General features: G+C 41.6%; 1 protein-coding gene across 1 annotated transcript in view; it reads left to right on the plus strand.

The window, feature by feature from the left end:
• The window catches only part of LOC106954779 (supervillin-like), a 49,100-nt gene extending 36,096 nt beyond the window's left edge, over positions 1–13,004 (plus strand). Inside the window, exons 9-29 of the mRNA XM_015044527.1 lie at positions 1,118–1,265; positions 1,578–1,652; positions 1,787–1,873; positions 2,612–2,795; positions 2,994–3,166; positions 4,367–4,522; positions 4,998–5,134; positions 5,930–6,077; positions 6,159–6,304; positions 7,038–7,213; positions 7,424–7,559; positions 8,421–8,721; positions 8,816–8,970; positions 9,074–9,176; positions 9,605–9,812; positions 9,894–10,027; positions 10,107–10,262; positions 11,197–11,340; positions 11,591–11,703; positions 11,802–11,957; positions 12,047–13,004. Coding sequence (XP_014900013.1) covers positions 1,118–1,265; positions 1,578–1,652; positions 1,787–1,873; positions 2,612–2,795; positions 2,994–3,166; positions 4,367–4,522; positions 4,998–5,134; positions 5,930–6,077; positions 6,159–6,304; positions 7,038–7,213; positions 7,424–7,559; positions 8,421–8,721; positions 8,816–8,970; positions 9,074–9,176; positions 9,605–9,812; positions 9,894–10,027; positions 10,107–10,262; positions 11,197–11,340; positions 11,591–11,703; positions 11,802–11,957; positions 12,047–12,133 — 3,123 coding nt within the window. The 3' untranslated portion in view covers positions 12,134–13,004. The remainder of the gene's footprint in view (positions 1–1,117; positions 1,266–1,577; positions 1,653–1,786; positions 1,874–2,611; positions 2,796–2,993; positions 3,167–4,366; positions 4,523–4,997; positions 5,135–5,929; positions 6,078–6,158; positions 6,305–7,037; positions 7,214–7,423; positions 7,560–8,420; positions 8,722–8,815; positions 8,971–9,073; positions 9,177–9,604; positions 9,813–9,893; positions 10,028–10,106; positions 10,263–11,196; positions 11,341–11,590; positions 11,704–11,801; positions 11,958–12,046) is intronic.
• Positions 13,005–15,368: the final 2,364 nt, after the last annotated feature.

The following is a 15,368-nucleotide window of genomic DNA, read 5'->3' on the forward strand; positions in this document are numbered from 1 at the left end:
CCATGCCAGAGTGCTTTTCATCACTGCTTCATCCCAACATGTTTTCCCCTTTAAAGCTGCAGACATCTGCAAATGCTTAAAATGACTGCAGAGCGTGAAGATGACGACAGTCAGGAGATCCCACAGATCATCATTCAGCCACAAAGAAAAACGTCCTCTGGGACTGCAACTCGCTGCTTAGCTGCAGGAGTCCTGAACATTTGTTTATCTTTTACTTTAATTTCAAGTAGTTAAAGTTGACTTGGAGTCGCTCTGAAGTGAGAGAACGTGACACGTTTCATGTCAACACACAACAGCGGGAATACTTGTTGATGAATGCTCGGCAAGCCCTTTTTTCAAAAGCAGACATTTTTCTTTTTGGGATTGCTTTCTGATGGCTCTGCTTCTGCTGTAACTTGTTGCTGAAATGAAGTCGCCAGTCACAGTGAATTACACACTCTGAGTTGCTCATTTTTACAGAAAAACGAGTGTGTGATAGAAATAGTTCTTATGTAATCTTAACATGCCGTAAATATATGTGTGGAGGGGGTTTATATTTACTTTAATGGCGCTGCTAAGTTGCAGTGTCCTAATAAAGTTACTTTTGAATCATTGACTTTGAATGCTAGCATGACAGGAGAGTATATCACAGAGACATAATGAACTCTACATGATAAGTGCTGGAAAACCAGAGGCTCAACTTGTTCTTGCAGATATTATTCATATATTTAAATCTTTTGTCTCTGTAAAATTGCAAAACTATTCACACCAATTTAGCTTATTCACATTTTGTCATCTTACTTGAATTATTTGAAATGCACAGTTAGCAAGAAAGTAAAACATTTGAAAACTGTTTTTTTCTGTATTCATCCTCTTGTTGTCTGATGAACCTAAATAAAATCCAGCACAACCATTTTTGTTTATTCCATACACATAATTAAAAAAAAGACATGGACGTTTGTGGTTGTATCCTGTCAGAATCTGAATGCTTCTTTTTAAATTAAGTTTGTGTCATGCAAACACTTTTCTTGCATCCTTATCTATTAATGTGTGAGATATATTGCATGGGAATCTACCAGCGCTGGAGAAAATCAATGTCCTCACAGAGTTCTAACTGGGTCGTATCTGAATCCAACAGAAGTCCAATGTTGATCTGGAGCCCAAGATGTCGCTGGCAGAGAGGATGAAGATCCTCAAAGACAAAGAGGAGCAGTGGAAGAGCAAAGGCAAAGGAGCAGCCAATGACTCGGTTCAGTTCACGGTGGCTGGACGAATGGCCAAGAAAGGTAGGGTGTTTTTACTTTTATTTATTTGCTGTGCGGCTGTATCCTTAAGCCTGACAGGCATATTGATGAGCAGTGTCAGGCACTGCAATTTGCTTTGCAAACGTCTCTCTGAAGGAAAAATGCAAATAAAACCGTGCAGAAAACTTTCAGGAAAACAGACAAAAGCTCAGTAGAAACTCTAATCCAAACAAAGATACGAAGAAAGGCAACATGTTACCTGAGCTACCGCAACCACCAACTGGCACAAGCTGCTAATATTGTAGCTCTTTGAAAAACCAGGAAAGGAATAACTTCCGTGTCGTGCGGCTTCAGGTCTCGTGTCCAAGGACGAGCCGCCTATCATCACTCTGAAGAAGTCCAACGCCACGCCTGTGAAACCACATGAAGGTATTGTCTGGGATTCAACTGTAATGCTTTTGTTTCTTAAACCTGGTCTTAGTGGTTTAAGGAGACTGTTTAGGCGCCTCAACCTGCCTGCTGACTTCACATGGACTGACTAAATCTCTCTGTCCACCGGGCAGAAATCTCCACTAGGACTGACGTCAAAGTGGAGGGAGATAAACGTCTCGACAAGTTGGAGTCCTTCCTTGACAAACTCCACAATAAAGGTACAATCTGTGCTGCTATTTACTTTAAATGTTTATTTTGACTCTGTCAACAAAGCATGAGTTCACTAACACTCTTAGGTATCAAAGCTGCTAACTAAAAAAATGAGTTTTGCTAAAGCACTACACCAAAACGGTATGTAGCGGAAGCTAATGCTAAAATTATGACTTCAATTCAAATTATGTCTGCACTTGAAAGACTACGACCTTTAAGGTCCAGTTTAATTTTTAAACTATAATTGACATGTTCTATAATTCCTTTGGACATTGTTTTTATGTTCAAACATTGTTCTCTGCTGTCTGACTTTTATTTCGTTCCTGTACGTCTCTTGTTTTAAATAAAGCTACTTAGAAAAAAACGGAGGACAGAAGAAACTTCTGTGTAAACAGCACTTCAAAATAAGAGCATGGATATTGCTGTTTAATTACTTGAAGAATTCCTCAGCCAAGTAAATTAGCAAATTTTTCCAGAAAATAATTTCACTAAATATTTTTAGTTGGCTAGCACTAAATTAAAAATTAGCCCCACTATTAGCTAACAGAACAGCAGCTTTCTGCATGCACTGATATGAATGACTAGATATTTTTAATATATTGTACAGCCCTAATTTATTTTATTTAAGAAGGCCGCATATTGCTCTTATTTTAAACTATGCTAAGTCATGAGCATTCACCAGCTAAAACAAAATCAGTCTCATTCTTCCTGCTTCCTGGCATTCTTCATGGGCTCTGTGGGATTAGGTGTGGGCAAAGCCAAGTCGTCCACCATCGAGGTGACGGCAGAGATGGAGAAAGAGGTGATGACTCTGGACGACGATGAGACGTTTGGCAACTTCTACAAACCTGTCTCCCCGTCCACTCTCCTGGAGTCCAGCGTGATTTTGACTGAGGAAGACCTGAGTGACATCCAGGCTGATACACCAAAGTTAGTTTAAAACAATCCCATGTGTCTTTCTCTTTTGCCCTGGTGATATTTATCACCTCTGATGCGTTAGGAAATATTTGCTTCCACTCTTCCACTTTTGCACTAACACAGTTTTGCTGTCCATAAGTGTTAAGAAAGCAAGATTGTATTTTCTATTTAATATAAATAAAATACTTCTTTGTTGCAATTCGCCTCCAGGCTGACCTCAGCGGTAGCAGAGCACAAGCGAGCGGTGCGACCAGCCAGAAGGAATCAGGGCTCCAGGAATCCCCTGCGGGCTCTCGCTGCCCGTAACGACATCCGGCAGGTTTACACCGAGCAGAGGCTTAACGTGGCGTCAGTGGAGACCAAGAGGATTCAAGTTGAGAGGAGTAAGTCTGCTCACATTTCCCTAAAGTAAATAAGATATTTACCTAGAGCAATCCGGCAAATAAGCTGGATGACAAAGCAGTGAAGACGCTCTTCTGGATTTTTCCACGTTTAGCTTCTCTTAATTTTCACATCCGTGAAACTTCCTGTGACACTACAACCAGAAAGCTCAGCTTATGAATGGGATTTTGTCTGGTAGACCAACACAATATGATGTAATTGTGAAGTGGAATAAAAGAGATTACGTTTTTTTTTTTTTTTAGAAATAAAAATCTGAAATGTGTGGCCTGCATTTGTTTTCAGCCTATTTTACTCCAATACACAATCCCACAGTGTAAATGCAGCTGTTCTGTGAAGACTTGGAGGTTGATTGGAGGATATTGGATACCAAGGCGCAGGCTGGTCTGTGAGGTAGCTATGGAGGATTTTAAAATAGTCATTTCACATAACATCCCATGCTTTGAGGATCTCTGAGTCCTGCTCATCTCAAAGGGAAAGAGGATGGCCCAACTACAGACAGCAACACATTGCCGTTCACCTAAACTGGGACCCAGGAGCAGCTACGTTGCTAATGTTAGCTCTGGAGGAGCTGCATATATACACAGTGAGGAGCTGCTGGGAGAACAATGACTCAAATGCACACCACAGTTTTAGTTTATTTGACTAAAAAACAAAATGTTTTCCTTCATATTTATGCTCAGGTTTGTGTTGGTCTAAAGTTTGTAATTATAGTGTGACAAAATGTTTAAAAAAAGGAAAAAAAGCCCCAAGGATCTGACTGTACTTGTTCGCATGGAAACTGAAAACGTGTATTGTGAAAATGTTGAGGCTGGAGACAAGTTGGGGGTATTTAAAGATGATGTGGTCAGCTGCTGGACACTTTCATGCTACGCCATAGGTTGTTTGCATGTCTGCACTCTGTCGCTCTGCAGACTACTCTTGCTTCAGCTTTTCACTTGAGGATGTGGGCAGGATTACAACACGAGCGTTGTCTAATGTTGCTCACATGAACCAAGTAATACGAAAGCGTGACTCATCTCTAGCACTTTCTACTGAAGTATTGTTGATGCTTTTTAGTCATACTATGAAATAATATCTTTGCCTAAAGCGCAGAAATGACTTAATGCCTGAAAAGAGGCACTACTGTTGGTACAATATAATAATCACGTCTTTGTTTTATCCCGTTTTCTTTCCCCACAAAGTGGCGAAACATTCCAACTTGGCGGACGTGGCGTTGGCCGGGCTCGCCAGCAAGGAGAACTTTCGCAAGGTCAACCTGCGCAGCGTGAAGTCCACAGAGGTCGTGACCAACAACAGCGCCGTGCCTTTTCACAAGCTCATGCTTATTCGCATCAAAGGTCAGAAAACACAAGGGAATTCTCCGTCTCTCTGCATGATGCGAAACATTAACGGTGTCCACAACTTCATAAGAAAAATGACTGGTTTATTTTGAAGAATCAAAAAGAAGTTACTTTTGTAATATGCTGGTTAAAGTTTGTTTTATTAGCTGAAACATTTGTATTTTGAGAATTTGTTTGTCTTCTGTCCTTCCCTCAGTCCTTTATTGCGTCTGCCCTTTTTTCTGAACTTATCTCCTTCTATGAACCCTTACGTCTTCCTTTCCCTGCCTTGTGTCCTTACTTGTACTTCGTTCCTTCCTCCCAGTGTCTAGTATCTCCCAAAACCACATTTAAACCTCTTCCTCCCACCGTAGAAATACCTACCACAAATTCATTTTGAAAATGGCCGCAGACGACTGACAAATCTGTCGTTCTAAATGAAAACCGTTTCGGGACCCCTGGTTACGGAAGTGAAAGCTGCTGCCGCCCGCAGGTCGGAGGCACATCCAGGTGCGCCTGGTCGAACCGACGGCGCGCTCGCTGAACAGCGGGGACTGCTTCCTCCTCATAACCCCGAAGCACTGCTTTATGTGGAGCGGAGAATTCGCCAACGTCATTGAGAAAGCCAAGGTACGGAAGCTCACACTGAATCAAACGCTTCAGAGTTCCCCAGAAGGGGGTTTTCACAACTTCTGTTGACATGTTTAGACAGGTAGCAGTTCACCTGGTGAATCATCTCTATTAAACAAAACAAGGTCCTGCTGTGGGAAAACCTGCTGGAACATTAAGCAAACAATAATGCTTACAAATCTCGTATTTGTTCTGATTTTCAAGCTCCTGGATGTGACTGCTTTAGGCTTTTCAATACAATAGCAGCTATGTTCTCAGTCGCTTTATCATTTCTACAGATGTAGAAGAACAATGCGCAAAATGTGGGAACAGTTTGACCAAAGCCTTGTTGTTTGTATTTGCAGTCTGATTCTGTTTTATTGCATGCAGACTGTCTGCTGAGGAGAATGCAGCAGAGCCAGTCCAGGTGCAAAAGTCGAATGGAGCCACTAAAGGCTGTCATCAGGTTTAACATTGCACAACATAGCATGACATACGCTGTGCAGACTTTATAATAGTAGTTTGTAACTCATTCTACTGATAATGCTGCTGAACCCAGATTTCTGACTTTGAACGAAAGGCATTCTGGAGACTCTGAAGCTGCTGATAAGTTCCAGCATTTTATTTATTTTTATGGGACGCTGTAAGTCGGCGCGCAATCATTGCACAATCTGACATGCCTCAGACTGGTAGCAGACTGTCTGGCGCTAATCTAGGACAGGATTACGTCCTGCGTGGAGCACTTTGAAGATACCTGCAGTAAATCCTCCATTTATGCACATATATGACGTGTTGCATGTGCTTCTTTTCGGCCAGGCATCAGAGATGGCGTCTTTTGTTCAAGCCAAGCGGGACCTTGGCTGCAAGGCTCCCCAGGTGTCCGTGCTGGAGGAAGGCATCAACACTGAAAGCAGATGGGCCAAAGAGTTCTGGAGCCTGATAGGTGGAAAGACTAAATACAGAGGTATGAAAGTTTTAGATGAGCAGAATAAGTAGACAGGTGGTCCCATTACTGACATACTGCATCTGTGCGCATGTGTAACAGGGGCAGGGGACCCAGAGGAGGACGAGCTCTATGAGAGTGGGGTGGTGGACTCTAACGGGGTTTACAGACTCCAGGGAGACAAACTGGTGCCTCATGAAGATGCCTGGGCCTCCATCCCCAGTGTGTCTCTGCTCGATTCTAAAGAGGTAACGTCACTAACAAACATATCACTGTTAGAGATGCACCAATCAGTCAACCAGAGATCAGAATCAGGAGATTTTCCCTTGATAGATCTGCAGGTTAGATGCTGAATTATCATTTTTGGAGGTAATTATTAAATTAATTTTATTATCATTCATGACGTAGATCCAAAATCTTAGGTTTACACAGTTAAAACCAAATGTTTACGTAAACTTTCTAAAAATATCCATTGTCGGTCATTTAGGATCATCAGTTGAATGAATTACTTCTACCACCTTTATAACTAAATTAGTGCAATACTTCGATTCCCAACTTCAGAATCTCTCCTCCTTGCTCCCTCCCTCCACTTCCTGTTCATTTCCGATTTAAAATAGACACAAAATTTCTGTTTACCATTCTGTTTCTGACACGCTGCAAATAGAAATAATTTTGGCAATCCTAACTAAACTAAAATGAGAAACTGCGTTATTTTTTTTTTCACTACAGGGACATCATTTGACATTTAGTCCCCTCTTCATTTCCTGCTGGGTGTATCAAAGAGCCTTTTCTTCTTGGCCTTCATCACCTGAATTATTCAGAATGAGACAAAATCCTGAATCAGAATCTGACATGAGAAGCCAGATTGTTGCATCTCCATCTCCTGATCGTCTTTATCGCCCATTTTAAATGTTTTCTGCCGTTTCTGTAGCTAAATTAGCTTTTCCAATCTTCTTTTCTCCTGCTAAACCCACACACCAGGTTTTAGTCTTTGACTTTGGCAGTGAAGTGTACGTATGGCACGGAAAAGATGTGCCCTTGGGTGACAGAAAAGTAGCTGTCAAACTGGGCAAACAGCTCTACAGCGGCAGCTACGACTACAGCAGCTGCAGAGTCAACCCTCTGGATTCCTCCTGCAATAATACGGACGTACCTCAGTGAGTATGACGAGTTAATGACACCAAAGGACAAGATTAGATGATGACTTCTGCTGCTCGTCTTTGAGTTGTGCATAAATATGGAGAAACGACTGCTGCATTGTTTCATGTCTATTTGGTGCCCCCTAGTGGTTAATCTGCTCCAGCACAGCTGCACACACACTTGGCGGCATGTGTGTTGTAGTAAGTGTGTTTGTGTGTGACCTACAGGAAGGGGGAGGGGCGTCCCAGCTGGACTCTGTTCGGCCGGCTGTCAGAGCACAACGAGACGTCGCTGTTCAGGGAGAAGTTCCTGGACTGGGCCGAGCGGAAGAAAGAGGAAGCGGCTCAGGCAGAGGAAGTCAAGGTGGGTGAGACCGGAACGAGAGTCACCAACCGTACCGGTCATAAAGCTGATTGGAGTCAGTCAGTGTTACCGGTTCATGGTTCGTTTCCCATCGTAGCCTGATCAGCTGTAGATATCAGGACACGTTTTGGTAAATTAATTGTAATAAATTACAGTTCTAATTTTCAAATGCTGTTTTAGACGGAAAGCATAAATAATTTTGCTAACAATGCATAATCAAGCTCTAGTTCTTTTTTGCTAATTTGTTAGCATAAAAGTATCAGTATTAAATTTAATATAAACACAGGGCGATTTTATTGTTGTGTCATCATATTTGTAAAAGTTAATAAATGAAAATGTCAAAAATGAAGGACATTAAATTTAGCCAATTAAATGTCCTTAATTAAAATTAAAAATCGCCCCACACCCTTAAAAGTAGAAAAAGCAGAAAATGTGGAATATCGTATTTAAAAAATAAATATTATCATGAACACATTACCATATATTTCTAATTGCTATTTTTTTTTTCAAATAGCAATTAGAAATATCTTTTAATGTTGTATTTTTTTCCCCCTCCTTAAGATGGAAACTAATTATTTTTTATCAAGTGTGTTTACTACATTCATCATAGAAATAAATTCTGTGTATTTGGAAACATTTACTTTATATTTTTCAATGTTGAAATGATCTGCCAGAGAAACTGTAACTTTTTCATCACTTTTAAGAGATTATTCCCTTAAAGAAGCTCCTTCATATTGTTGAGGAGTTATTTTGAAGTTAATTTTGAATTATTTTAAGTCTACTAAGATATTTGCTGCATTTTTTTTTTTTTCGAATATGCAGAAACAAAACAAGAACCAAGTATTTTGTTGTTGTACTCAGAGCCCGGATCATTCCACCCTGCGCTCCCCGCTTGACTTGGAGCTGCAGCCGTGCGACGCCAAAGCGCTGCTGGACAACGAGGCCGACCCGGTGCGGACCGTCCTGGAGGGCGTGGACGTGCAGCGAGGCTACGGCCTGGTGAAGACCGAGGACGGCAGGCAGGCGGAGCTGGCCACCGTGGCGGTGGAGGCGTGGCACATCAAGGAGCACGGCGAGGAGGAGCTTCCCGAGGAGAGCGTGGGCCAGCTCCACGAGGGCGACGCCTACATCATCCGCTGGAAATACTCCATCACCACGCTCGGTGAGTCGCGTGAAAACGAGTCGAGCCGTCAGAGGGGAGAGAGAGCGGGGCGTCTGATTCACCGGGTCACGCTGGCTTTTCTGACTCGTCTCAGTCGGGAAGCGGCAGAAACCCGGAGAACTGAGCACAGCGGCTCCCGGCAGAGAGAGGACGGCGTGTTTTTTCTGGCAAGGCCGGCACTCCAGCGCCAGCGAGAAAGGAACGTCGGCCCTGATGACCGTGGAGCTGGGCAGCCACCGGGGGTCACAGGTCAGCTCATCACTAACTGTCAATAAAAACATCCAAACACATGATGCCTCCTCCTCTGAAATGTTCAGACTTCCATATGCTTGTTTCTGATTGGCCCGCGCAGGTGTTGGTGACTCAGGGTAAGGAGCCGCCATGTTTCCTGCAGCTCTTCCAGGGAGGACTGGTCATCCATAAGGGCAGCAGAGACGATGCTGCCAGCAGCTCAGGTACAAACGGGTCACTTCCTGCAGCTGACAGGGCTCCTGCTCAGGAAAGCATCGTTTGATTTCAGGATTTTTCCTGTGTAAACCCAAGATTTAGATTTTCTTGCTCCTGTCCTTGCTTCCTTTGCGTCCTTCTTTTCTCCCTTTATTCATTTCTCATGTTGCTCTTTCCTCTAATCTATAACTTCTTTCCTACTTTCTCTCCTTTATTAATTTATTTCCTTTCATTCTTTACTTCCATCCTCTGGTTTTCTGCAAGTTTCTTAAATAAAACCCACAATTGCAGCTCATTGTGAACTTTTGTGCTTTTTATTTTAAATAACTAACAGCTCTTCCTGTTTCGTTGAACTTTTCCATAAAAACACCCAGGAAGCTCTCGGCTGAGCTCCCATATCCTGACTGCAGTAACACCCTCTGCTTGCTGCATCCAGGTGGCTGGAGGCTGTTCTGCGTGCGCGGCGAGGCCCAGGCCGAGGCCTCCCTGGTGGAGGTGGCGTGTGAGCGTGCCAGCCTGCGTTCCCGTGCCAGCCTGGTGCTGCTTAACGCTCAGAAAGCTCTCCTCTACCTGTGGCACGGATGCAAAGCCCATGCAGACGCCAAGCAGGTGGCCAAAAGAGCAGCAGACAAACTGAAGCAGAGGTAGGATTTGGGATGAAACTGAAAGGTCTTCACAGCCTCACTGTCTCCTGAAGGGAACTCATAGGTCTGCCTCTTCCTCAGGTGTCCCTCAGAGCTGGGACTGAACAGCAGCAGTAAGCTGAGGGTGGAGGAGGTGGAGGAAGGCTCTGAGCCGGCAGAGGTTTTGAAGGCTTTAGGCCCGCAGGACAAGAAGGCTTACGACTGTATGCTGGAAGGTAAGAGGGGTGGGGGAGGTCGGTGCGCTGGTGGCGAGTTAGCAATGAGCTAAATGGAAGACGTGTGTTTGTTATCAAGATCCTGGAAAGTACAACTACACCCCCCGCCTGTTCCGGCTGAGCGCCAGCTCTGGGATGTTCGGATGGGAGGAGCAGCTGTACTCAGCCAGGGTGACGGAGGGCGTCATGGCGATGCCCTTCCTGCAGGAGAGCCTCTACTCCGCACAGCAGCCAGGTAACGCTCCAACAGCTGCACATAGGTATGGCAGGCAGTTTTAGCATAAAATCAGCTTCACCACACGTAACAGTCCAGATATCGGAAATTGGTTCATGAATAGATGTATTGGTAAATTCAGATATTTTTAATTATATTCTGACTTGTATAATCAATGTCATGATTTATATGGAAGCTTTAATGCAAGATATCTGGAATTAATTATATCCTGAAACGTATATTTCAGATATCAACAAACTATGACTAGACATAAAGTAAATTTAACAAATGTAATTGTTTTGACTAGTCATATTTCTAATTAAAGATATCTTAAATGTATTTTTATATGGGAGATATAGAGACCTGTAAAGATGAATTGGATTAATCAGTTATGAAAAATCTGCAAAATGTGCAAATTATTTTTATTTGATTAATCGTATCAAATTAAATAATGACTAGGCCAAATTTAATTAGAAATATCTGTAGCTATAAGTTTGACTAGTCAAAATTAATTTGAAGATATCTCCAAACTATTCAGAGATTTCTTTAGACAGATTTTCTATTTGAGATATTTTGAATTAACTGGTCAGAGAGATGAAATCCATCTTATGTTGAAAAGGACTTCCAGAGATATTTCAACATTTTTAAACATATAAGCAAGTTTTTATTTTCTGTACTTTAGTGGGTTGTTTGTTCCTCCTGGTCCTTAGTGTTTGCGTTAACTCTCAGGAACCACAAACAGGATTGGCCACATGCCTCCATATTGGAGGAGCAATTATTAGAAAGACAAAAAGGAACATTCCTTGTAACATTAAACCTGGGAGCTCTGTAACTTTACCTCCTAAAGTTATTCCTAGCCTGACTTTCATGTACTTTGTTTACAGCAGCTGTTTTTAACCGTTATCCGTTTCTGCTGGATTCCTTCTTACGGTTTTTGTTCTCATTTCTTCGTCAGCCTTGTTTCTCCTGGACAACCGCATGGAGGTGTATCTGTGGCAGGGCTGGCAGCCGGACGACACCCAGAGCACCGGATCTGCAAAGATGCGCTGGGACAGCGAGAGGAAGTGCGCCATGGAAACCGTGCTGCAGTACTGCAAAGGTTAAAGCTGACACACACGTGCATTTTGGCCCTTTGGCTCAAGTGACTTTTTAACTATAAATGTGCCAAAATGCAGAAGTCATCCATTTTTCTTTCCTGGAATAAATTCCCTTTCCAAACAAAAAGGCTGATTTCATTTGGTTTTGTTTAAGTTTTTATTTTTGTCAGCAGTTTTGGCTCAATATAATAAAACTTAAACTTTTAAACCCAAAATAAACATTTCGGTTGCTATTTTCTTGCCGACTTGCAGAAAAGAACCCCCGGCGCCCCCCTCAGGCCTACCTGGTCCTCGCAGGCTTGGAGCCTCTCACCTTCACAAACATCTTCCCATACTGGGAGAAAAACACCAGCATCACTTCTAAGGTCACTAACAAATACATCCTCGTCATCCTCCTCCTGTGTTTGTGAATGTTTTATATTAAGTGTGTGTGTGTGTGTGTGTGTGTTTTAACAACATGCAGACTGGAAGCTCCAAGAGCAAAGTGATCCTGGTGAAAGAAGCTCTGTCCAAACTGAGCAAGCAGCAGTACTCCATCGAGGAGCTGACCAGGAAGCCTCTGCCGGAGGGAGTGGACCCGCTACGGCTGGAGGACTACCTGTCAGACCAGGACTTCAAGGTACCACACCCCCCACTGTGCTCAGTGTGTGTGTGTGTGTAAGAGAACCACGTTCTGATTTCTGTGTGTCCCGTTTGTTTTCCCGCAAGACGCTTTTCGAGATGAGTCGCGTCGAGTTCAACGCCCTGCCAAACTGGAAGCAGCAGAACCTGAAGAAGAGCAAGGGTTTATTTTAAAACTGTACACACACTCTCTGTTGTTTTTTACTCTTCTTTGCAGCTTTTATTACATTTTTATTCCTTGTTTTTTGTTTTAAAAAAAATTGTCATATGTAAAAACTAAAAAATTTAAATGTACTATTATGTGGTTTTAATAACTGGGCCATTTTCTTTTGTCCCATTTTACATTTTAACCAACGATTATGTGCAATTAATCTTTTCCCTTCACACTATTATAAATATGTAAGATACTGTTAATGTTTGTTGAGGTTTACTCAGATGTGTTAATTATTGTTTATGGTTTAAAACCTTTTTTTTTTCCATTTGAACTGAAGGAGCAGGCTCTGTCAACAGGGGACAAGACTGCTCAAAACAAACCAGATTGGTTCAAACCAATCTTTTTGCTTAGATAACTAACTTTTTAACAATCTATTTTTTACTGTTGGACCAACTAAAACACTTGTATTGTTTGGTACTGAATATTAACTCTTTATTTGGGCTCTTTTTGACCTCCTTCTGGTTGTTTGGGACCAAAACTAAGCCGTCTGTCTTCATATACCATTTGTTCATTTTTTTTTTTTTTTTGAGCGCTTGTCTAAGTTTGGGTAAAATCTGAACTTTAGAAGCGTTGCATGTGTTACATTGTGACTATGAGAGAATGTGAGTAAGAAACTGCTGCATAAACTTGCCTGTATTAGAAAACTCAGTATCTGTTTTTTTGTGTTGAAACGCCACATAAAAAACTGCCGGTGAGGTTTTAGTTTTGTTTTTTGTAATGCTCTTTTCATTTGTTTCAATCTGTTTGTGATAAATTTGATCTGTATTATTGGTCAGGTTTGGGAATGAGATGATCAGTATTTCTTTTAAAATAAAAAATATATATGTATAACTTGGAAGTGACTGTTTTTATTCGAACATCTACTTATCACAAATATTCACTCAATTTATAAACTAAAAAGATAGTTCACTGTTAACATTGATCAAAATAAGAGAATCAGATTAAATTCAGAAAGAAATGTCTTTTAATGTTGCTTTTTTTGTTACAATGATATCCTAAATGCAGAAAAAAGTTGATTTCATGAGTTAATGGAGTATATCCAAACACTGCTTTGAGGCAAGTCAGCAACTTGAAACACATGAACAAGAACAATTGGAAAGCTGGCTAAATGGAAGTTTTAGTTTTGGTAAAAAGCTGCGTATCTCCAGACATTTCCAAAGACGGAGTGAGGTTTCATCTTGCATGTTTCTGCAGCTGTTCAGATAAAGTTCCTCTAATACACTTAACTGAAACATTAAGGCTGCAGCCTGGAAAACAAAAAGCTGAAATATTCTGAAACTTAAACTTCATTAATTATCATTGTTATGACCTATAAACTCTAAAACACCTAATATATGATTATCGTTCATTGGTAAATTATAATTTCCATCCATTTTGTTTTTCTGTCAAATGTAAAGAAAAGAGTTAAGAATATAATTTGCAAACATTTATGCACTTATGCCATCTTTTTTTTTTCTTGTCCTGATTTTGCTGCTCTGTGATGATTGTAGAATTGTAATGTTAATGGAAGATGTGCAGAACCGTTTTCCCCCCGTAGGAAGTTAAAATAGATGTTTTCTTTGTTTTAGCCGCCAGAGGGTGCTATTTGCCCAGCCTTTTAGCTGTGAAACTTTTTACTTGAAATCCGTGAAGCCTTGCAGACCCATAAATCATTAACTAAAATTAAAACCTGTAAGACAAATTAGATACCTTTGTTTCATGAATGCAGTGACTGATTATGAATATTGCTTGCTTCATGCATTGCAGTAGCTGTTTTAAACAGCACCTGTTTATTTAGGAATGCATGTGTAAATCCAACTGCTGGGGTGTTTTTATGCAGCTCGTATGCACACAATGTGGAGGAGCCTTATTTAAAAATCAAAGAGCCGCCCCTGTCTCCGTGTCCTCATGTCTTATTGATGCCAACAGGCATGCAGAGGCAAAGTTATCCACACAACAGATGGCACGAGCCAGTCGGTGCTTCCTCAGAACAGCGACTGGGCGGCCTGTTTGTTTGTTTATCGTGTATCAACTCTGCCCTGCCAGCATTAATCATCTGCATCACTCTGCCTCCCGCCTCAGGTGCTGCAGCGTCCCCACGCCTTGGCCGACATGTGGAGACACAGCGAAACGCCCAACACAAGTCACATCAGCTGGACGGCTCTGTGCTGGTGTGAGATGAATGAGTTGGGACTTGCAGGATACTTAAGTGATTTCATCAGGACTTCAAATCCTGCCTGAAAATGAGCCAGAAGATTTCCTGGAGGTGCACTTTACCAAATCATTTTTTGTTGTTGTTTTTTCCCCCCTTATGGATAGATGCAGCTATTTCTAGTAAGTGAACATATTACTTTAAAAAAATGCAACATTTTCTGTTTGAGAGCACATTTCAGTGTTTGGAATAACTACTCATTTAAAAGCTAATGATGAAATATTACAAATAATCAAATCTCATTCAGTAAATTGAAACCCAGTAGAGAACCTTTGGGATGTGGTGGAACATAAAATTCACATTATGAACTAATATGCAGCGTTTGTAATATTCTGTCATGTAATTGTGGACCAAAATGATTGAGGAGCGGTCCTGAATCCTACAGGAGCAGTAGTCAGGTGTTCCTAATAAAGTGGCCAGACAGTGCATGTCAGCATAACTGTGTCTCCCTAAAAGTACATAAAAAAGAATATAACTTTTAACCCAACATTTAAAATCCAGCCTCCAAGTGAATGTGAGAGAATTGAAATCTGGGAGTCATATGGGATTATAAATTTTTAACTCACAGCAGTCGAGAAATATTTTCATATCACAGCCAGCAAAAAGTAGCATCAGCAACTGGGCGGTGATACTTTTAAATTTGCAACTTTTCCAGAAATCCCCTCTAGTAAACGGACCAAATGGACTAATTTTGTTTTCCATGCCTGAGCAGCTCTGTGCATGGTGTGAATTTAGACATCTGCCACATTGCGACTGCCAGGAATCAGGAGGGACCTGGGTCTCATCCCAGAAAGACACAGCAAATGCCCAAAATACGAACCGAAACACATGAAAACAAAGTTAGAGCCTTAAAACCATCCGGTCCTGAACGGCCAAAGCAGAGATAAAAACGGAACTGAATTAGAGTAGCAGGAAACTTCTGCAGAGAAATCACCACCAGGCTGGAGTTTTTTTTTTTTATTTCGATTCTGTGGTTTCCTCAGTAACTGCTGCTCCACAGTTAT

This window comes from Poecilia latipinna, unplaced genomic scaffold (assembly GCF_001443285.1).
Source record: "Poecilia latipinna isolate Pla-1442-1.1 unplaced genomic scaffold, P_latipinna-1.0 Scaffold680, whole genome shotgun sequence".
Classification (NCBI taxonomy): domain Eukaryota; kingdom Metazoa; phylum Chordata; class Actinopteri; order Cyprinodontiformes; family Poeciliidae; genus Poecilia; species Poecilia latipinna.